Source organism: Phaseolus vulgaris, mitochondrion (genome assembly GCF_000499845.2).
Source record: "Phaseolus vulgaris mitochondrion, complete genome".
Taxonomy (NCBI): domain Eukaryota; kingdom Viridiplantae; phylum Streptophyta; class Magnoliopsida; order Fabales; family Fabaceae; genus Phaseolus; species Phaseolus vulgaris.
In genome coordinates, this window is record NC_045135.1 from 255,001 (window position 1) to 274,065 (window position 19,065).

Consider the following 19,065-nt stretch of genomic DNA (forward strand, 5'->3'; position numbering starts at 1 on the left):
TCAAGGCACAAAGTGGAGGGCGAAAAGCCTTTTTTAATAAAGAAAGAGGGACTTCGATTGTCATCTAGTGATTTTTCATATACAGATTCTTGGCCTCAGGTCGAATTTACTAGGAACGGAAGGAATGGCATATACTAAGATGCCGGCGGTAATGGATTATTGAGCCCCTTATTTACCTGGCGCCAACCTAATAAAAGATCGAAGTACCAAATGCTTAGGTCACCCGAGAGGGGCCTGCCTACGGGGCATTACGAGATAAAAAGCTCCTAGGCCGTGGGTCAAGACCAGAGAGCTACAGGTACACCTGGGGCAACAGAGCACTCAGGCGGGGTCGGGGCAAGGGCAGCACGTCACGGAAGTTCTCAGCTTAATCTTACCAGCGCTATATCTTGGGTGCGCGATATGGTGGGACTGTCTAGCACAGACACCCCCAAGCATCCCTGAGTTACAGCAGCTGGCGGAGGCAACGCAAATCGGGGAACCGGCAAGTTATTCCGCAGAAGTCAGGCAGCTAGTAGACCACCTCAGTGAGCAAGCCAGGGAGGTGGCCAGTGAAGCTTCAATGGAAAGAACACCCACCCAGAGCTCTTGCAATGTGGATGGCTGGGCTAACGCTAGCATTCGCTATCTCCATAGCGCATTGCTCAAAAGGTCCGGGGTTATACTGGTTCTTAATACGAGCCTGGAATTTATGGGAAAAGGTATACTACGCAAGAAGAGCTCCTCCCCCCTAGATCTTAGCTTAGGAAAAAAATGTAGACGTAATTCGAAAAAAATGAAGGTGGGGCTGGGCAGTAGCACCGAGATCTCATAGAGGAGGCATTTTTCTCGCGGGCTCCCTTTTAGATGTGGATTTAGGTGGTTTTTTTTATGCAAGACGAGTGAAATGGGAAAAGAAAGGTGGAGGTTGACCTGCTTTGTGACAGATGTGGAATGGAGCCTGAATCTACCATTCATGTTTTCAAGGGCTGCCCCTTTTAGTGGGCATCTGGCATTTGGCTACTCTGCCCATTAGCCCTTCATACTCAACAGATGCAGGCTCTCAACTTCTCAGATTGGGTGAAGGAGATGGGGAAGTGTCTTGATGAAGAGCAGCTGGAACTTATGCTAGTAGTTGCATGGGCTTTATGGAGTGATATAAATTTGCTGCTGTTCCAGGACATACAGAACTATCCTGTGGATGTGGTGAACAAAGCAATCAGCTTCTTCGAAGAGTATAAGAAGGAGAAGCTAAAAATAGTGCAAACACCTATAGGTTAGGTTGGCAGGCCCCACCCCATGGTGTTTATAAGATTCATACTGATGCTGCAATTTTTAACCAGCCCAGCAAGGGATTGGCTGCTTGCTTCATCCCGCCCTTCCCTCACCTGTCCCACGTGCGTGCCATTGATTTAGATGAATTAGCTGTTGCCGTTGGCGCTCTTCTCTTTTCTAAAGCAAGGAATTTCCTTTCATTCATAAGTAACACAATAATTTCTAAAGGTTGCAGGCAAGGCTACTAGAGAAGGAAGGGGTGAAACCAGCCTAAGTTAAGGGCGGGCTCCAAGGCGACAATAGCAATCGAGTGGCCAAGCGTTGAAAGAGAGGAAGGGCTAGCGGCAAAAAAGAAGAAGAATAACATAAGTTATTGAGGGGAGATCTTTTCACTCTTTCTCGATGCAATAATAGTAAGTCTAGTGACTTCTTGATAGCATTGGTCTCGGAAAGCCCTCCCTCGGTACCGGGCTAAGGATAGAAGCGATTCCACCAGAGTGAAATTCCGTACTTATCCCAGCTCTCAAGGAAGATTGGAAGTAGGTACCTATGTCATGCTGAATTGAAAAGTAGTTTTTAGGTAATCGATGGCATATTGCCTAGAAGCGTCAAAGACAGTTATATATTTCGGTGTCGATATCGGCTCTGTTCATCGACCCGACTCTGTTTATCTCCGACTCTTTGTCCCGATCCGGTAACTACACGGCTTATTGTGGTAAAAGAGAAAGTCAAACTCACAACTCTTTTTCCTTTTCTCGTGCACTTTCCTTCCTAAGGGCTACGTACTTAACTCCATTACCTTCTCGAACTCTGACACTTCTCTCATTGTGAAATTTATATCTAAGCCCCTAAGGAAGGCAAAGACTACTCGCTTTAAAAGCAACTCCATTGAGTCCTGTCAGATCGTTTATATATAACCTTTATTCATATATTACCTTAGAAAGGTTATGAAAGAATAGTTCCATTCGATTATCCGGGCTCATTGCCTAGTCCCTCTAAACTATCTAAAGCCTGGGGATTCTCCTTACCAGATGATCTCCAGCCTGCATTGTGCCCCTCTCGGATACCCTGCAGGGTCGACGTAACTCTTACCTAGGTAGACTGGCTATCCAACTGAATCGAGAGCCCAGCTCCCACTACTTCTTCGTAAGTGAGGTGAGGTACTTCTTTTGAATAGGCAGGGTTGTTCTAGGATGACTCAAGTGACGATGCTGACACCAAGGTTGCTTGCAAAGCATCGGATATGCGAAAGAGGGAGAATGTGCTACATCGGATATTGCTGTAGTTGATGAAAGAGCTGTAGTTGATGCTAAAGCATCGGTTACGAATGACCCAATCTATCTATGGTAACCACCCTTACTTTGAGTAGATGGAGATGCGCACCTAGGAAAGACGGATGAAAGAGAACCTGCCCTAAGAGATTGGCATAGGCCTGTGGGCCCGCTGCGGTAGAAGGCCTTTGCTGGCCTGTCGATCTATCCTGATTCACTTACTTACGCTATTTCTGACTAGAGAGAGGGCTTAGATCGGAGCAGCTCTTTTCTTTTTCACATAAAGCAGTGATGAATGGGACGGAGCTGCTACAATCAATAGCTTCAGCTGCTTTATGTATTGGAGCAGAGGTGGCAGTTAGCAGCAGGAACAGGACCAGCAACTAGGGTTGTTCACAGAGCAGCCGTCTTTCCCTCTCAAGCGGAGAAGACATCCAAATAATATTTATCTATGGCTCTACCAGGGAATCCTAGTTAGTTATAGGGTTCTGAACCAGAGCAGAGATAGGAAAAAGCATATCCTATGTATACTGAACCTGAGCTTGCTTACCATAGGACTGCTATTGGATAGGTTTACCTTTTTTCTCCAACTCGCTTATTATAGTGGGAAGCTCGGCTGGTAAGGGATTCTATTAGGATAGGACTCCCACTGTAAGAACTGGCCTTAGTACTGCAGCAATTGGAAGGAGAACTGAAAAGACCTTCGACCATTTCATTTGGTAGCACGTTTAGCTCGTTATGAAACGTATTGTTAGAACTAGAAGTGTTCTTAGTCCAGGTAAGAGTCCAATGCTAGATTAATAATGTAAAATATGATATATCCTAAGGTATTTAATTGCTTGTTTGATAGAATAAGAAAGAAGTCTGTTTCCTATTGATAGTGGCACTCCCACAGGCTGGCGGGGAACTCCCATATGGATGGAGAAGAATTAATATATAGGCTATAGGCTTGAAAAGAGTGCTAGCTTTCGTTAGGCCTTTCTTTTCCTAAAGATAGGATCCCACCTTCCCTCATTCTGAGCAAGAACATCTTATTCAATTCAACAAGTGCTACCCACTAATCTAATCTCAGTCGAATGCTCCTTAAGTTTAAGGTTCTAGGGACTCCACCAGGGCACGGGAACAAAGGCAAGAGGAGCCGAGAGTCGGGAAAACTCCTTAATTAATAAGTTAATGCGGATCCGGAAGTCACTTCGTTCCCCAGCCCAGACTTCTTTTCCTTCTAGGCTTCCAGTAGCCCTTCCTTCACCAAGAGAAACCCTAGGAGAAGACCATGCTACCATAGAGAAGGGAAAGCCCACCTCGGAATTTGACCATGAGTTCACAGCTTAGGATCAGAAGGAACCCATCCCGTCTTTCATTAAAGCAATGGTCTACGACTCCGCTGCTTGCTTAGGATAGGAGAGCTCCTTTGTTATTTTTGTTCTACCGTTAAGAGAAGGATCACAAGCCCTAGTCCCAAGCTAAACAGCATATTTATTCATCTGCACCGGAAAGGGATTCATGAGCAAGAGCTTCTTTTTAAGCTTCTTCAACAAAAGCAATTCTCTCTCCTTCCGTACCTGTTCAGCCGTGAACCACTTGGCTTCTGTGGCGAGAAGAGAACATTTCCCACCCTACTCTGTAGAGAGAGCTTTTTCCCTCTTCTTCGGGCTCTCTTTTGGCCGGTCTTCGGTTAACACCGGCTGTCGATCAGGAATGAGGTCGTCGATCTCCAACTCAACCTCAGGTTCAGCCGCCTCATCCAAGATGGAGGGCTCTTTCAATCTCAGCTGATCAACATTGAAGACGGGGTGGGTGGCGGGCAGTTCTAGTTTGAACGCATTCTCCCCTTCCTTCTCTTGCAGAGTGAATGGTCCCGCAATGGTTTAAGCTTGCGGTTGGTACCCCCCTTCCTTAGGCAACTTTAACCACAGTAGATCTCCCACCTGGAACTTATGATCGGCGGTTCCGTCTCGGTCGTGCCTTTGCTTCTGTTGCCTCTGCGTTTTCTCCTGAGTATCAGCAACCTGCCCATGGTACCGCCGTTCTCCAGGAAACTAATGGCTCGCAGCTGTTCAGCCGCTTCTCTAGGAGATAGGAGATGTACCGCTGACTGGGTTCAGGACACAACCATCGTCCGAACCGTCTGCTACCAAGTCCATGGGGGCCTTTGGTTGGAACCCATAACAAACTTAAAAAGCACTTCTGCCGGTCGACAAATGCGTGCTCCGGTTGTAGCAGTGTTGAATGAACGGCAGGTTTGGAACCAGACCGGGTAACTTGAAAGGTGGTCCCGATGTTCGATTCTCAAGAACCGACGGTTCTATTGGTGACCCATTCAAAACAAAATAAGCTGGCCGCTTTGACTTTGATTAGCCAATCGAGTGCGGGGGGTGCAGTGCTCCTCTTCATTTGTTCCCGTTAACGACCACAAAGCCCTTAACTGCCCCTCCTCGCTACTTGCCCTTTTTTACTACAAAGGTTTGACTAGCGCCCGGCAAAGGAATGATTTTTTCCCAAAGCCGACTTCCTCCTTTATCGAGCGGCTGTCTCTGTTGACGATAAAAGCGATGGTCCGGGCTGTTTGAAATAAGCGGTCATTTTTGTCAGTCTCAATACCACGTGAAGCGCGTGATCACCCAGATTCCTAATGCCTTCTATATCTTAATTATATATAATAACTTATCGACGTCAGCCCTTCTATTTTCCTATCTTCACCCTTCCTACTCCAGCTAATGGAAAAATGCCTTTGAATGGTCGTAATCGTCGACAACCCAACCGACGTCCACCATAGGCTCGGCGAGCTGTCCTCCTAGATTTCCCGATGGTAATGCCAGGGCCTTTTCAGTACTGACGACTCTTGATGCCAAGAAGGAAGGAGACCGACTAGACGAGACAGACCATTGTTCATAGGTTGGTTATAAGCCCGGAGATCGAATCTGATTCATCCCCTTTGAGAGGGATTCTCGTGTCAACCATAGGAAGAAGAACTCGGTTACTCATCTTGGATCGGATTGGATCAATAGCTTTGTGCTGATCTACGAACGACCCTTCTTATTTTATTTCTACTTCTTCAAGTCTCCATCATCCCGATCTCTCTTTCCGGGGTTGCCTGTCCAAAGAAAACAGAACCTCTTCTAGTTCAAGGTCGGAATCCTCAAACCAATCAAAATATGATTTATAGTTCACTATTCTTATGATAAGCAGTTATGTCTCATTCATGTGATGAGAAATATGAGAATGAAAATTATAAAATGGAACATCTACGGCAGATTCTGTGCCCCAAATCATTTATACTTATTAAACTAAGCGGGCGGACCCCTCTCCAATGGAACAAAGGGGATCCGTAGGGCGGGCTCACTCACATACTGGATAGGTGGCTCGGAATGAGAGTGCTAGTTCCGTTCCCTCGGGGAAGAGAAAGCACGAATCTATTACAATCTTAGTAGAGAACAGAGGAGGAATGCCAGTACTGATTCTCTGAACTTGAAGCTCGCTCTTCGACCCGTACCGTACCCTGTACACTCGGCTATTCTCCCGATTCAACTCCCTCTGTCTACGCTGGGAAAAGGGCTGCCAGAGTAGAGTGAGGGCTTTGTCTCTTTCTGTTTGTGCCAGCTGGCCCTGACCGAATGTTCTGACTCCCGGTAATCGAATGGGTGGTAGTTGGGTTGGCTTTGGCGAAACTTTTTGTCTATGAGCTGTTTTGACTGCTTTCTTCCCGTACTCGGATATTAAGTAAGAAGCCGTAGGGATTCACTCATTTCATTGCCTCAGCCCTTCAAGGTGGTGCACAGCCACCATACCTGATTGCTTTGTGTTTCAAACTCCCCTGCCCCATCCTTTGACCCTGCTTGAATCCAGGGTCAGAATAAATTCCTTGAAAGGAAAGGCAGGCTGGAAATGAATGGTTTCCTAAGATGTCTTTGACCCTGTCGCTTGCCTATTTACCCAGAGAGAAAAAAGATTCGAACTGGGAAAAAATAGATCCAAAAAAGTTAGATATTTCTACCAGTGGTCATTATAGCTTCTCCTTCTGATCCGACAAAATGCGCAAAACCCATGGAAGTTACAAAAAGCATGGATCGAAGAATATAGTTCATTTGCTTTTTTTGACAATTGTGCCTAAATCTTCAACGTTTCAAAAAGTAATCTTTCTGAGTGCGCTTGACCGCCTTACTTTACTCGCGGTACACTTACTAGATTCCGCAGAGGTTGGCTAGAGCTTATTTCACAGCAAGACTGAATGGAATTAGCCTCGTAGAACTGAACTACCTTGATCTAAATCTCTGGAACTCACAGAAGACCAAGGCACATCCACTCTCAATTCAGCATAAGCTTGGGATCTTTCTTTCCTCAAAGCTAAAGCCCGCCCTTGAAGCCAGGTCTTTTTTCTCTTCTTTAAAGAAAGCCTGGAGCTGGTGTATGAGTTTATTATATCGTAAGTAAGGAAGTTGATATTGTCAGTTTCCTTGTTCACAAGACTCTTATATCTGCTACATCAGAGTGAAAGAGAAGACTGCTTTCAAGGCTTGTTGAAAAGAAAAAGATGTATCCTAGGACCTTCACCACATTCACAGGTGGAAAAGAGACCGTCCCTTACTCATAAGCAGGAAAAGATCTAACTTGCCCTATCCAAAGACCTTTTTATGAAAGATTGATCCTGTCGCTTTCGTGTCTATTCAACTGTATGGATCCCCAGCTTTCCAACTGCCTTCTTTTCAGAAGGACTCTAACTGGCGAATGAAACTCCAACTAAATCTCATTGAAAGAGAAGAGGACAGGCTGGAAGTGGGACTAGATCCCCAAGCCCAAGGAACTAGTATTCCAGAATGAAAGTACTCCAACTGGGAAGAAGACGGATACAAGGATAGCAACTACAACTCGATGTTGGGAATAGGATCTAATGAGATGAAAAGGAAATGGAACTTCTTCTTCGATCCCTTCCCGCCGTTTAGGATTCGAGTAGCGGTTCGTTTTAGACAAATGAATATTATGTCAGCGAAGCATCTGAGTAGCACCCATTTCCCGCAAATGATTAGTGGAACTTCAAATACATACTGAATATTCATAGTGATACGTAGTGAATCTTTCCTAAAGCCTGGCTTTGAGCCTTTTGCCTGCTTCTGCTTGTTATTCTGCCTCTTCAAGTGTCCTAAGACTAGTTCCTTTGTAACTAATATCCACTCATAGGGGGATACTCCGAATATCTATTGTCGGAGAATAAGCCGATAGATAGAATATCCTGAGGAGAAGAATCGGATAGGGAGTGAGGTAGCGGTGATCCAAGCAAGATAGTCTGGAGCAAGTGCAAAGAGAATACCTCTGCTGTTAGCTAAGGCTAGTCACCTCAAGTCTTTGTATGGACAATAGATATTGTTGTATAGGTACTTTCTCTGGGTTCTTCCCGGGGGGGTCTAACCATCTTACTAGCTCGTACTTCCTTGATCCCTTTTGGCTTGAGCAAAGGACTTTCACGACACGAGAAGAAGGCTTCCGTTAATGGGTTCATGTATGTAGATGTCGTGGTGAACGGTTAAAACCCGAGAAAGACAAAGACAGGCTTTTGATCCATTTCACCAGCTGTAAGACTGGAGCTGATTCCAGTAAGTCTCGTACTATTGAGCAGTTCTGGAACAATTTCTACAGTCAGCTGTCGGGGATTGCTAAGTCTTTCACTTCGGGTTCTAATGTTGGTCAGTATCACGATGATGTTATAAGGTTGTTGTTGGATTCAAAGCTGAAAAGACAAGGTATTGGGTTTACCAAGACAGAGTTGATTTATTTACAGAACCATATGGAAGATCTTACATGAGCTATTCGAGTAAAATCATAGGATTGAAAGCCGATTGCTACTTTCTTGCCTTGGGGCATCGCATTCTGGATAACGTAATAAAAAAGTCTTTCTCTACTCTCTTCAGTCTGGTTTGCTTTAGAAGTAAGCAAGCAAAGACAAGTGGTAGGCCTATATGGAGATAGTTCGTTAGTATGCCCGTTTTTTTTCCTTAGTCAAAGGGCGTGTTAAAAGAAGCTTCTAGGTCAGTTTATTAGCATGCAAAAATATAAGCTAAAGCAAGAAAGGGATGCGCTTTCGCGCTAGTCGCTCATCCGTAGCTTGGTCTTTACGCATGCCAAGCCATTCTTTGGGACGTAGAAAGGAAATATCCTAATTCAGTAGAGGACGTAGCTGGCGCACAAGACGAAGGAGGACAGAAGGGGTTCGGGGGAGGAGCTCTCGGCACATAGTCAGTCGGCATGGTCTTGAATTACCCTTACCCATAGGCTTTGGGCTTCGATGGCTGCTTGAAAGACGCAGATTGGGAAGTTGGCTATGGTCCGTCGTGCATTGTGCAGACGACTGATGGCTTACGTTGCCAAGAGGGCATTGTGAGACAAAGGAAAGGGCTGAAAAGGATGGTGCCCAGGATCTAACTATTACCTATGCATGTGCAAGAATGCGATACGGTAGAGGTCGATGTGTCATTGGGACACTTAGCGTGGTAGACCGGGCTAGAGTGCTGTTACCACTCCTCATACGGAAGAAATGCCATGATGCTCTCTTGTGGCAATTTAAGTTCCACTTCACTTCAAGGGGATGTGATGTCTGGTGTGGCGAACCGTCATCACTACTGCAGGAGAGAGCTGCAATGAGACTCGCTGCAGAAGTCGAGTTAGACGACCGCGTCCTGTTGCGTTCACGGGCGAAGACAGGACTCAAGCTTCGTAGTTAGGGCAAAGTACTGGCATGCTGCTATTGGTAGACTGATGAAGTCACAAAGGCTTAATTGGAAAAAGTCGGATACCTTCATAAGGGTTTGGCATGAGTTAGCGGGAGACTCTGTGACGGCTCACTGGTTGGTGAGAACGCTGGATGAAAACGAAGTTGCTAGAATGCTGTTTCGAAAGGGCCGTTCCAAGGGGAGGCGAACCCTCCAGTTTGCTTGACAGGGTTAATCTAGGTGCCGTTTTCTCTGTTATGTTAAGGTGAGTTATGAACCCAGAGGGCTGTGCGGAATGTTTGTGGCATGTCGAAAATGTGGGCTAAGACTCAGAGGGCTCGCAAGAATAAATAAGTGTCCATTCATATCATACTGGTGGGTGAAAGAAGGGCTTTCTGAAAAGGCGTAGCTGCAATTGGGCTTTGGCTTGTACTTGACTTGAATCGATCTTGCCTTGGTGTTGCCCGAAGGGCGAGATTTACCTTTCTCCTCCGTTAACAGACTAGGCTAAGAAAGCATAAAATCCCGATCTTCTCACCACTTTATCTTTGCTTTGAATAGCTAGACCTTCGTACTAAAGGGATGAAGTAATGGATGCAGACTAAGAAGACTTGAAAATAGGTTCAGATTTAGCATGAATAAAGAAAGGACCTGCAACGGCAGAAACTATTTAACGGAATGAAAGAGCTTAAATAGTTACTATGTTTGGAATCATAGCAGGAAAGACGAGCTAAGCTTGAAACTCCTAGGCAACAAGTCTTTGATTCGATTGATTTTCACTCTTTCGTCCAAAAACTCTAACTAGTCCATCAGCCAAGCCCTTCTCTCCTATTCGTCCAGTTAAGAAAGGAAGCTTCGAGGCATAGGACCGTGAGGTGCTTTTAGCGAAGCCGGGATTCAGGAAGTTCAGTTGAGTTTCCTGCCTCTATCTTCTAGTTATGTACCTGATAGCCCGCCTAGTCCCCTTTTTGGAGGAGTAGTGCCAGTAAGGGTAAGACTCTCATATGATCATTCCTAGTTTCCAGCCATCGATTGAGTTGCAGTCCTTTGCTCAACCAGTTACACGCCTGTTGAATTGGACTTTTTTTTTCAAGCCCTTCAAGCAGTCTTACAGCCGAGTCTTTCTTTGAGATGTAGACGCATAGGTTAGTGCTCCGCTTTCACTAGAATATTTCCTCCTGTGCTATTTTGGCATATCATCCAATTCCAGTTTTCCAGCCTTTGACTTTGAATCCCTTTCAGTGGGCAAAGTCAATCCATCAGTAAGGGGCGGAGGAAGCACTATTTCAAGTGTTCAAATTGGAAAAGCTCTTTGATCTCCCGCAGGAAGAAGAAAGAAAAGAAGCCAGCGAACTCTTAAGAGGGCAGTCTCCTTACCTCTTTTCTGCTAGCCATAGAGTTTGAGTCTTAAAGCACGCCAGCCTCGGGAGTTCCATTCTATAGTGGTCAGCCTTTCCATTCCATCTCTTGGCATTTATCTGACAACCATTGTTAGCTCTCTGCCAGCCCGTGCCAGGTCAGTCATAAGCACTAACGAAGGCTGACCACTTACTTGAAAGGGGATTCAAATAGAGCAGCTTTGATAGAAGCGATAGAAGCAGGAGGAGAGGCAGTTTCACTATATCCTGCAAGTACGTAAAAAGCAGTTCAATCAAGCTAATGTTTTCAAGCCAGTGATCAAGCTTAGTCAAATAAGGATTTTAGCTCAAAAGCTCCTTCTAAGGCTAGCCATAAAGTGAAAGAGTACTGGGCGCAGGCGAGCTAACAGTCTGGGGGCCCACCTTTTATACCATTAATAGCGTGTCTAACGAGTCTATCCGTCTAAGTCTCAGAGGAGTCGGGGACAGACCGATGTCCTTCCCTTGCAGGCATTTCGTACCTGGGGCAAGCTCCATTTCAGCCAATGCCAGTCTTAGTTCTTCTCCCTTACCTGGGAGGTTTAACATAGATTGATTACCTGGGGAGCCTCTAGTCTCTAGCCCTGTACAAGTATAGGGTCTTTCAGGCTTTATGTACTATATTAGCGTATTACCAGTTGCCTTCCCCACCCTACGGACCGACATGACCTTAAAAATAATCAAGGTCAATGCCGGAGAAAAGCTTCTTCTTGGGATCAATCAAAGGCAAACCTTGTCCTTTCAGGCCAAAGAGTGCCCTGATTCCATTGTTCACCTCTAGAGTTCACAAACTCGACCAGGTGTCGGAAAGCGGCTAACTCGAACGTTTGAGCAGGAAAAGGAGACCTAATCTTGCCAAAATGATCCTTGTTAAAAGCTTTCCACAGATGGTGGAGTGAACAAGAAAAGAAGAGGGTAAAGCTTTTCCAGCAGTCAAGCCAGATGCGGATTGAATAGCTGCGCTTACTCAACCCCGAAAAGATCGGATTTGCGCTAATGCGGATTCGATAGCGCCGTTTTCTTCCTTTACACAAGGCCATGCCTTTTATACGACAGGACCAATGGCAACTGATGAAACAAGAGAAAATGCTATTGAACCACACTCACTAATTGGCCGGCCTATCCGGTTCTATAGATTAGACTGCCAAGGTGTCTTGCTCAAAGCTTAAAGGCAAAGATCACATTCCTACTGTCAAGCTAAAGGCGAAAGATAGGGGCGCAAACGCTAAAAAGCCGTTGCGCTAACGCTATGGAGTTTGATTGCAGGGCAGGAACGAGAAGAAGAAGGCTTTTCGCTTCGCTTTCGGAGTTCAAGCTTAAGGCCTGAGGAATGCATTTGAATTATCATTTTCATTTCAGCAACTCCCCAGACTCGAACTGGAAGGGCTCTGCTCAAGCCTATTTTATAAAGCTAAAGTATACTTTGTAATTCCGAGTCACAGGAAAATAGGGGAATATGGAATGGAATTGATTACTAAGTCGACAGTGAAGTAAGACTCTCGGGAAGAGAAGAGAAAGGAACTTAAATAGTGTAGTTCAGAGTTTGTTTTGTAGTTGGAGTTCCTGAGCCTATAAGTGAGCAATCTATCTTCATACCTCTCCCGTTAGCTACATAGTAACCTCTTCCCTGTCTTGTCTTTCAAGAGAAGTGAAGTGGGCGAACGATAAGAAGAGTGACTTTCTCTCTTTGCTCTCCGTAATAGAATATGATTGATTAAGGAAACCCCTGCTTCTTAGAGGAAGGTATAATCCCAGGGAAGAGATATTAGGCTCTCGACCGATAGGGAGAGGAGGAAGGATTTGCTTTTGAATCTAGTTGAGTTGCAAGCGTAAGCGAAACTCAGAACTCCATTTCTAGGAAATAAAATAAGGCATTTCAACTGTTCCCCGGTCACCTATGCAATTTCCTCATCTGTGACTCTCCTACGGGAAAGATTAAGAAAAGCATATGGAGGAGAGTTCGATGTAACTTGTAGATTTCTTTCTACCTTTTCTTCTTTAGCTGAGTTCTCTGTAAGCGAATGAGCTGCTCAAAACCCTTTCATTTCGTTGTTAAGGCCTCTTTCTTAAGGGGGAATACCCAAGGGAATGTTGGCAAATTAGATTTTATTTAGTAACAGATGCCTTCTCCGACATGTCTCGTATGTCAAGCTCTTTTCTAGACCTCATGTGGGAGAGGTACGATGTTACTGCTTGACCTATAAAAAGCTCTCGAGTGGGAACAGGATCTGTTACTGCTGATAGGTATGTAATCGAAGAATCTGGATCTGCGAGATATGGATATGAAAGAGGATATGCTCGAACCGGACCGCATCTCGATTTGCACATAGATAATCTGCTGGTGGACCCCCTTTCCTTTCTTTGATTCAAAACTCGGTCGAATACGTCGTTAACCTTTGTGGTGGATCGACGAGAGTGCGCCTAGCCAGGAGTGTGATTGGTGTCACCTTCCGTGCGCTAGCTGTGCCTTTGCCGGATGTTGATTCGCCCACTCCTTCACAGAGCGATGACTAAGAGTCGGTAATTCTCATTTAGTAGAGCCTGAAAGCCGCGCTTGGCTTGATTCCTACCACGGACGGGGATACGTTTCATCCATATCGCCGGCCTCACATCATCATGGACGGAGATGCTTATGCTTATCATATCACGGCTTCCTCAGATGCTAACACAGGGGCAACTATTGCTACGGGAGCTTATTGGTGGAGCAAGAAGAGTGGAGTAATGTCCACGTGGAAATTTATTTTTTTCATTTGAATTAAACATCAAGAGCTTCCTCGTTTCGTACTCAACTAAATCAGTAGATCAATGATTCGAATGCGCATCCCTATCCAGTCAATAAAGAAAGATTAGGTTCGCGCTTCAGCCTTTATTTTATTTGATTCGAAATCAAAACGAATAAATCTCGTTGTCGCGGGCAGGCCTATGTACCATCTGTATACTCGAGAGACGAGTTGACAGGAAGAGAGTAATAAAACATGGTCAGGTCATCCGGATCGTTTCATCGAGCAACAAATGGGTGGGCGACCCTTCTTGCTTGGCCGTCAAAGAGAGGATAGGAATTGGCTTCACTATCGGAGTTGCTAGCAGATCGAAATCGGAGGGAATCAGTGCCAATCAGTCACTTATACAGCCAGCCTTGGAATCAGATCAGTCATTCCAGCAAACGTAGGCTTTCAAGCCGGAGTGCGTCAGGTTGCTTCTTCGAGTCGATCCATATCAAATAGCTTGATTGGTCGAATGACCAGGAGGGGCTAAAGCCATTCACCGCCTTTTCCAAAGGATTCTCGCGTCCCCTTTCCTTCCTAAAATCTGCCTCCAGCAAGATATCGATATATGATGAAGACTCCAGTCGTCGGTGAAATCGAACCTAGGTTTCGGGGAGCTGGGCAGAAGGAAAAAGATGCCGTCTAGCTACGGATCATAGTGACCGCTATGAAAGAGCATCACGTGCGAGCTAAAAAGATCGTTTGCCCAAATGCCAAAAGCAAATGAACCAATTCACTTGAGTGAAAAGGAGGGCTTTTCCTTCTTTCATCTCAAGCTCCCGCATCACCCGATTTAGTCTTATCATCTCATCGGCAACAGCCAAGCCCATTTTTTTGAAGGGCTGGGCAAAGCTCTTAAATACTCGAAATTGTCTCCTTCTAATCGAGGCAGGGATTTATTAAATGAAAGGAAGCTTTTTTCAGGCTCTTGGCAGTTAACGAAATGTCATCTAAGAGCAGATGCCCTCCTCCTCACCGACTCTTCCACTCTAAGCTTATTACTAGGCCAAATTTCATAGTTATCCGAGATAGAAAGAAGTAGGTCGAGCTTTTAAGCCCTTAAGTTAAGTTAAGGAAAGCTTTGAAGTTTTGAAGCTAATCTTAATCTATGTAAAGAAAATCCGGTGCCAATTCGGTAGCAACTACTATAAGGTTCAAGCCTAAAAAGCAAGGGAAAGGGAACAACTCTAGACTTCCTCCTCGTAAATTCTTATGTTATGTCAGTTCCTTGCAAACAGAACAGCGGATCCGTTCTTGTCTTAACATGGTTGTGGAATGTCGCATATCCGGTCTTACCCATATAGTCAATTTAATATGTATGTCGCAGAGGAACTGTATAACAAGAATATATTGCATATAGGCTTTCCTTCTTTTCTTCTCATGTTTGTCTGACTGGTGTGAATGGAATATTAAACAACTTAGAGTCCCGTTACTACATACCTACTTCAATAGCCGAGCAAGGTAAGTCAATTCTTTCTTTTAGGAAAGTGTTGGAGGACGGGGAGCGAAGGAAGTAACATCCGGATTCTATTCATTTTGATTGAACGAACACGGTAGCAACAAAGGAAGTGGTAGCAGTTTCTTAAGTAGAGTCGTTAGCTGGGAACTCTTATTTTATTTCATAAGCTGCTGCTAACAAGACGGTTGGTGAGACTTACTCTCTTTTAGCATAGCACGAACTAGGAAGAGTCTGTCGAAGCCATGCAATTAGACTGATGAAAAGTGCTTCTCTCCCGCACCCAAAAAGGCGTTAAGGCTTTCTGACTCGCGGAAACACTTCCCTACTATTCGGCCCCGCATAATTATTTGACTCATGGCGCTTCTTAGCCAAATAAGTACGTATTTCACTTCCTAGCAAAACTAGATACATAAGGAACCATGCAGTTCGATCTTCTTTTATTTTTTGAAAGAATTTCTTCATAAAAAAATATAGCAACAGGCTAATTCAGTCACTTGCGCCTATAAAATAAAAAAAGTAAAGTGTCGATCTAGTTTGATGCGAATCCTGCTCTTTAAGGTCCCAGTCTCAAATCGGATCTAAAAAGTCTGTTATATTAATATAAAGATAAAAGTATTGACTAACTCTTATATACCAAAAAAAGAATCCACACACACAAGACTCGACAAAAGATCTCAGAGTGAGCTGCTCGGTGAGGAATTTCGCTATGCCACCCGGCTGTAAGTACTGATGTAGCAAAACCAACGGGAAGATCAGTCCTAGGGTTCGAATAGACTCTTAGTTATATAGGGAGCGGAGTTTACAAAACGCAAAACGATAGGGTTAGAGCGTTTGAGTAGGGATGGTAAGACATCCAAGACGCGTAGCTGCTTGGAAGTAGCTCCTTCTATAAGTGAAGTTCGAGACTGTTAGCCTATTAGTGATAGTGAAATCACTTTGAATAAGAATAGATGCTTTACTAGTCTGACTATCGGTCTTGTCTACAGCAGTTCAAGCCCTAGGGAAAAACGTAGCGTAACGAAGCGCTTCTTGTAGTACAGCCTATTTTATCATATGATATTGAATCTGTTGAGTTCTTATCCCACTTGAAGTTGAAGGACTGTTGACAGGGTTAGGCTTATGTCACTCGGATGGGAAGGCGTAAAGTAAAAAAGCGGTGGGCTGGCTTAGACAGCAAGCAAGCGAGGAGATTCACCAAGCCGGTGTGACAGTATGAGTAGGGTAGACTAGCGGGCAAAGTCTAGCTGCCTATTCGATAAATGGGGGAGTCATCTGTATAAGGAGAAAAAAAAACCGCCGGCTTTTATAGAATCTTTCCTCCCTCTTCAATTATGCACGATTTCATGGGGTTGTCTTCCTTTCTTGGGAGTTCCAAAATGAGTTGGGTAAGCTTCCTAAGGGTATGGCTTCTCTGGAGCGACTAAGGACACACCCAATCAAACGATCGGTAAAACGGGTCTCCTTTGGTACAATCTCCTCGGCCGAGTATATCCCGTACGGTTGTTTTCAAAAAGTAGTGCAATCGCATTCTATGAACGAATTACTTCATAGCCCTCATAGATAGAGTAGAGATAAATGGGAGAAAGCGGATTAGCCACGTTCTAACTCTTCGCCATCTAACTATCATAAGAGTAATTTCATCCCTTAGTATCTGGCTTAGGGATATCTAGTTGAAGTGCCAGTTGCCATTGATCTTCTTGGAGAAAAAATGGGGCATCTATTTCCCTGCCAGTTTCCTTTGCTGTCGATGCAGGCGAGTTGGGCCTATTCTCGTCTCGAATAAGAGAGTACCCGGAGTACTAACATATAATCTTTAATGTTTTATAACATTTGTCTTTCCTGTACTAGGATACGATATACAAGACTCCTTTTCTTTTCCAGTACTATTAGAAGCCCCTATAACCAGGGAGTTTAACTAGAACCTAGATAGAATCTCCGGAATCAGAAGCTGCTATCTCTCGCTATGCTTTTTTGAGTGGATTTGAGAGTGCGGCATAGCTGGAAACTCCTTAATTTTAGGAAGGTTCTAACCTTAATGAAAAGGTAAGTTTGAAGAGAGATTGGGAAAAGTTCCCGAGTGTGAGTATCCTTTTGAAAGGATCTTTCTGCTTTTGAGTTTCCTAATATGTGTGTACATATTGATTGTATCAGTACTACCAGCGAGCTAAGAGCTAACCCCTTTCTTTTCCTATGGCGTTTTAATACTCACCCCTTAAAGTGAAATAGAGATAGATAGAATCTATTAAGTTGGAAGGCGGAAAGAAGCACTGGCTAAGACTTTCATGGAGATGGGGCAAGTGTACTAGCATATGAGTTTCCAGCTTTTGAATTAAGGTTTGTCAAACCCTAAGCTGCTACTTAGAAAGGGGGCGTAGCGGGTAAGGCAAAAGAAAAGGTGTCCGCCTAGACTACTGCCACTTTACTTTAGGATAAGGTTTTTGCTTCGAGCAGCTCTCGGGCATTGATTGAGGAAGTAGCCCAACCTTTTTTCATCTACGCAAAGAGGACTTCTGATTTTAGAATACCGGAAATGGTGCATCTAGATCGATTCCTAAGGCTGGTAATGCCGAATCAAGGATAAGGCAATACAGTAAGAAAGGAAAGCTATTCATCTTTTGTCTTTGAAGAGAGAGAAAGACAGATTGGATTGTACGAACATCTGTGCCAAGCTTAGGTAAGCCGTCCAGAAAAGATACAAAGAAAGACCTCTAACCGGTGCTTAGGCAGACCCAGGTAAGAGCAGCCTTTCTCTTATATAGGAAAGCACTACTGCCACTTTCTTATGTGAATACCTCCTAAATCTCACTCTTTAGTGAAAGTCTCTATTTCACTTTAAAAAAGCAGTCTACACAAAATATAGAGGTACTTTTTCCACTTCGCATATGGGCTTTATATTCTCTACGGCGTCAACCATAAGTTTGCGTTCAGTTTGAGCTGGGAAGTAAACTAGGTTTTGCTATTCCTTCTCGAGCTTCTATTTCATCCCTTAAAGGAGATTCGGGAAAAGATAGAATAGGAAGACGTGTTTCCAGAACAAACAAGATACGGGTTGAGAGGGGGAAGTTAGCAAAGTTAGACAAGATTGGAATGGGCATAGGAACATGTATTGATGTACCAGATCGGCTAATGCTCCCAGGTTGATGTAATGTATTCCACCAGTTGACTGAAGACTTGATTATTGGTATATCGATCGGTCCAGCACGGATTGAAATAGGAGCCGGTTCGACAGGAAGCTTTTGAAAACGCAGTGCACCCAGGTAAATCAGAAACGAGATGAATACAGAGGTTAAACGAGCATCCCACACCCAAAAGGTGCCCCACATAGGTCTTCCCCGAAACCCCCCAGTAACTAAGGTAAACAACGTAAAAAAAGCACCCATTTCTGTACCGGTTCCGGAAGAGCGAAGAGAAAGGGGATGTTTTGTTAATAGGAATAAGAAAGTGTTTATAGCCGTAGCGATATAAACAAGAATACTCATCCGAGCCGCAGGAACATGTACATACAGAATACGAGAATTTCCACCTTGTTGAAGATCTAATGGTGCTACCCGAAGACTGAAATGAATAGCCATCGCTGTTAAGAACAACCGAGATCCAATGAGAATTAGCGCATAGCTTCTGGTCTTTGACATCAAAAAAGAAGGTTGTAATAACGAAAGGGACATATTATAATTTTGTCCTAGCTAGTGGAACAAGAAAAGACATGGATCTATATTCAATACGCAATCAAAGGATTTCTCCCAACGAAGAATTACCCCTGCTTAGTTTTCGCTCCGCTCGTGCGTGGCACTCCTTGCTGGCGGAGCGGCATACCGAAAAAAAAGAAAAAACCCTACTCTACTATTATCTTCTTTCTAAAAAGAAGATGATAGTAGTGAAGGGCTCTTCTGACCTGTCGATATGGAATACTGTTTCGGGTACCTACAGTTCCAATTTGAGTGAGTTAGATGATTAGAGTCAGCTTTAAAAGAAAGTGCCTTACCCTCCGGATAAAAAGAAAGCCCCGTATCTTATCTATTTTTTGAAACACACTTTTACGAGCATACCCGTCCTCAACAAGTGCTGCTTCGATATGTTTTTCAATTTGAAGTTGAGTCTGAACAAAGGAGTCCATATGTGTTTCGTCATACACATAACCCAACCAATTAGTCCTTAAGCGCGGAGAGAGGTCGACTATACGGGTGGTGTCATCCAGTAAAGGAGGGTGAAGGGCGGGAA

At 44.4% G+C, this 19,065-nt stretch overlaps 1 protein-coding gene across 1 annotated transcript; it reads right to left on the reverse strand.

The window, feature by feature from the left end:
* Window positions 1–17,771: 17,771 nt before the first annotated feature.
* On the reverse strand, window positions 17,772–18,512 carry ccmC (cytochrome c biogenesis C). The gene has a single exon. The coding sequence runs from the start codon at window positions 18,510–18,512 to the stop codon at window positions 17,772–17,774; it is 741 nt and encodes a 246-aa protein (YP_009709891.1).
* Window positions 18,513–19,065: the final 553 nt, after the last annotated feature.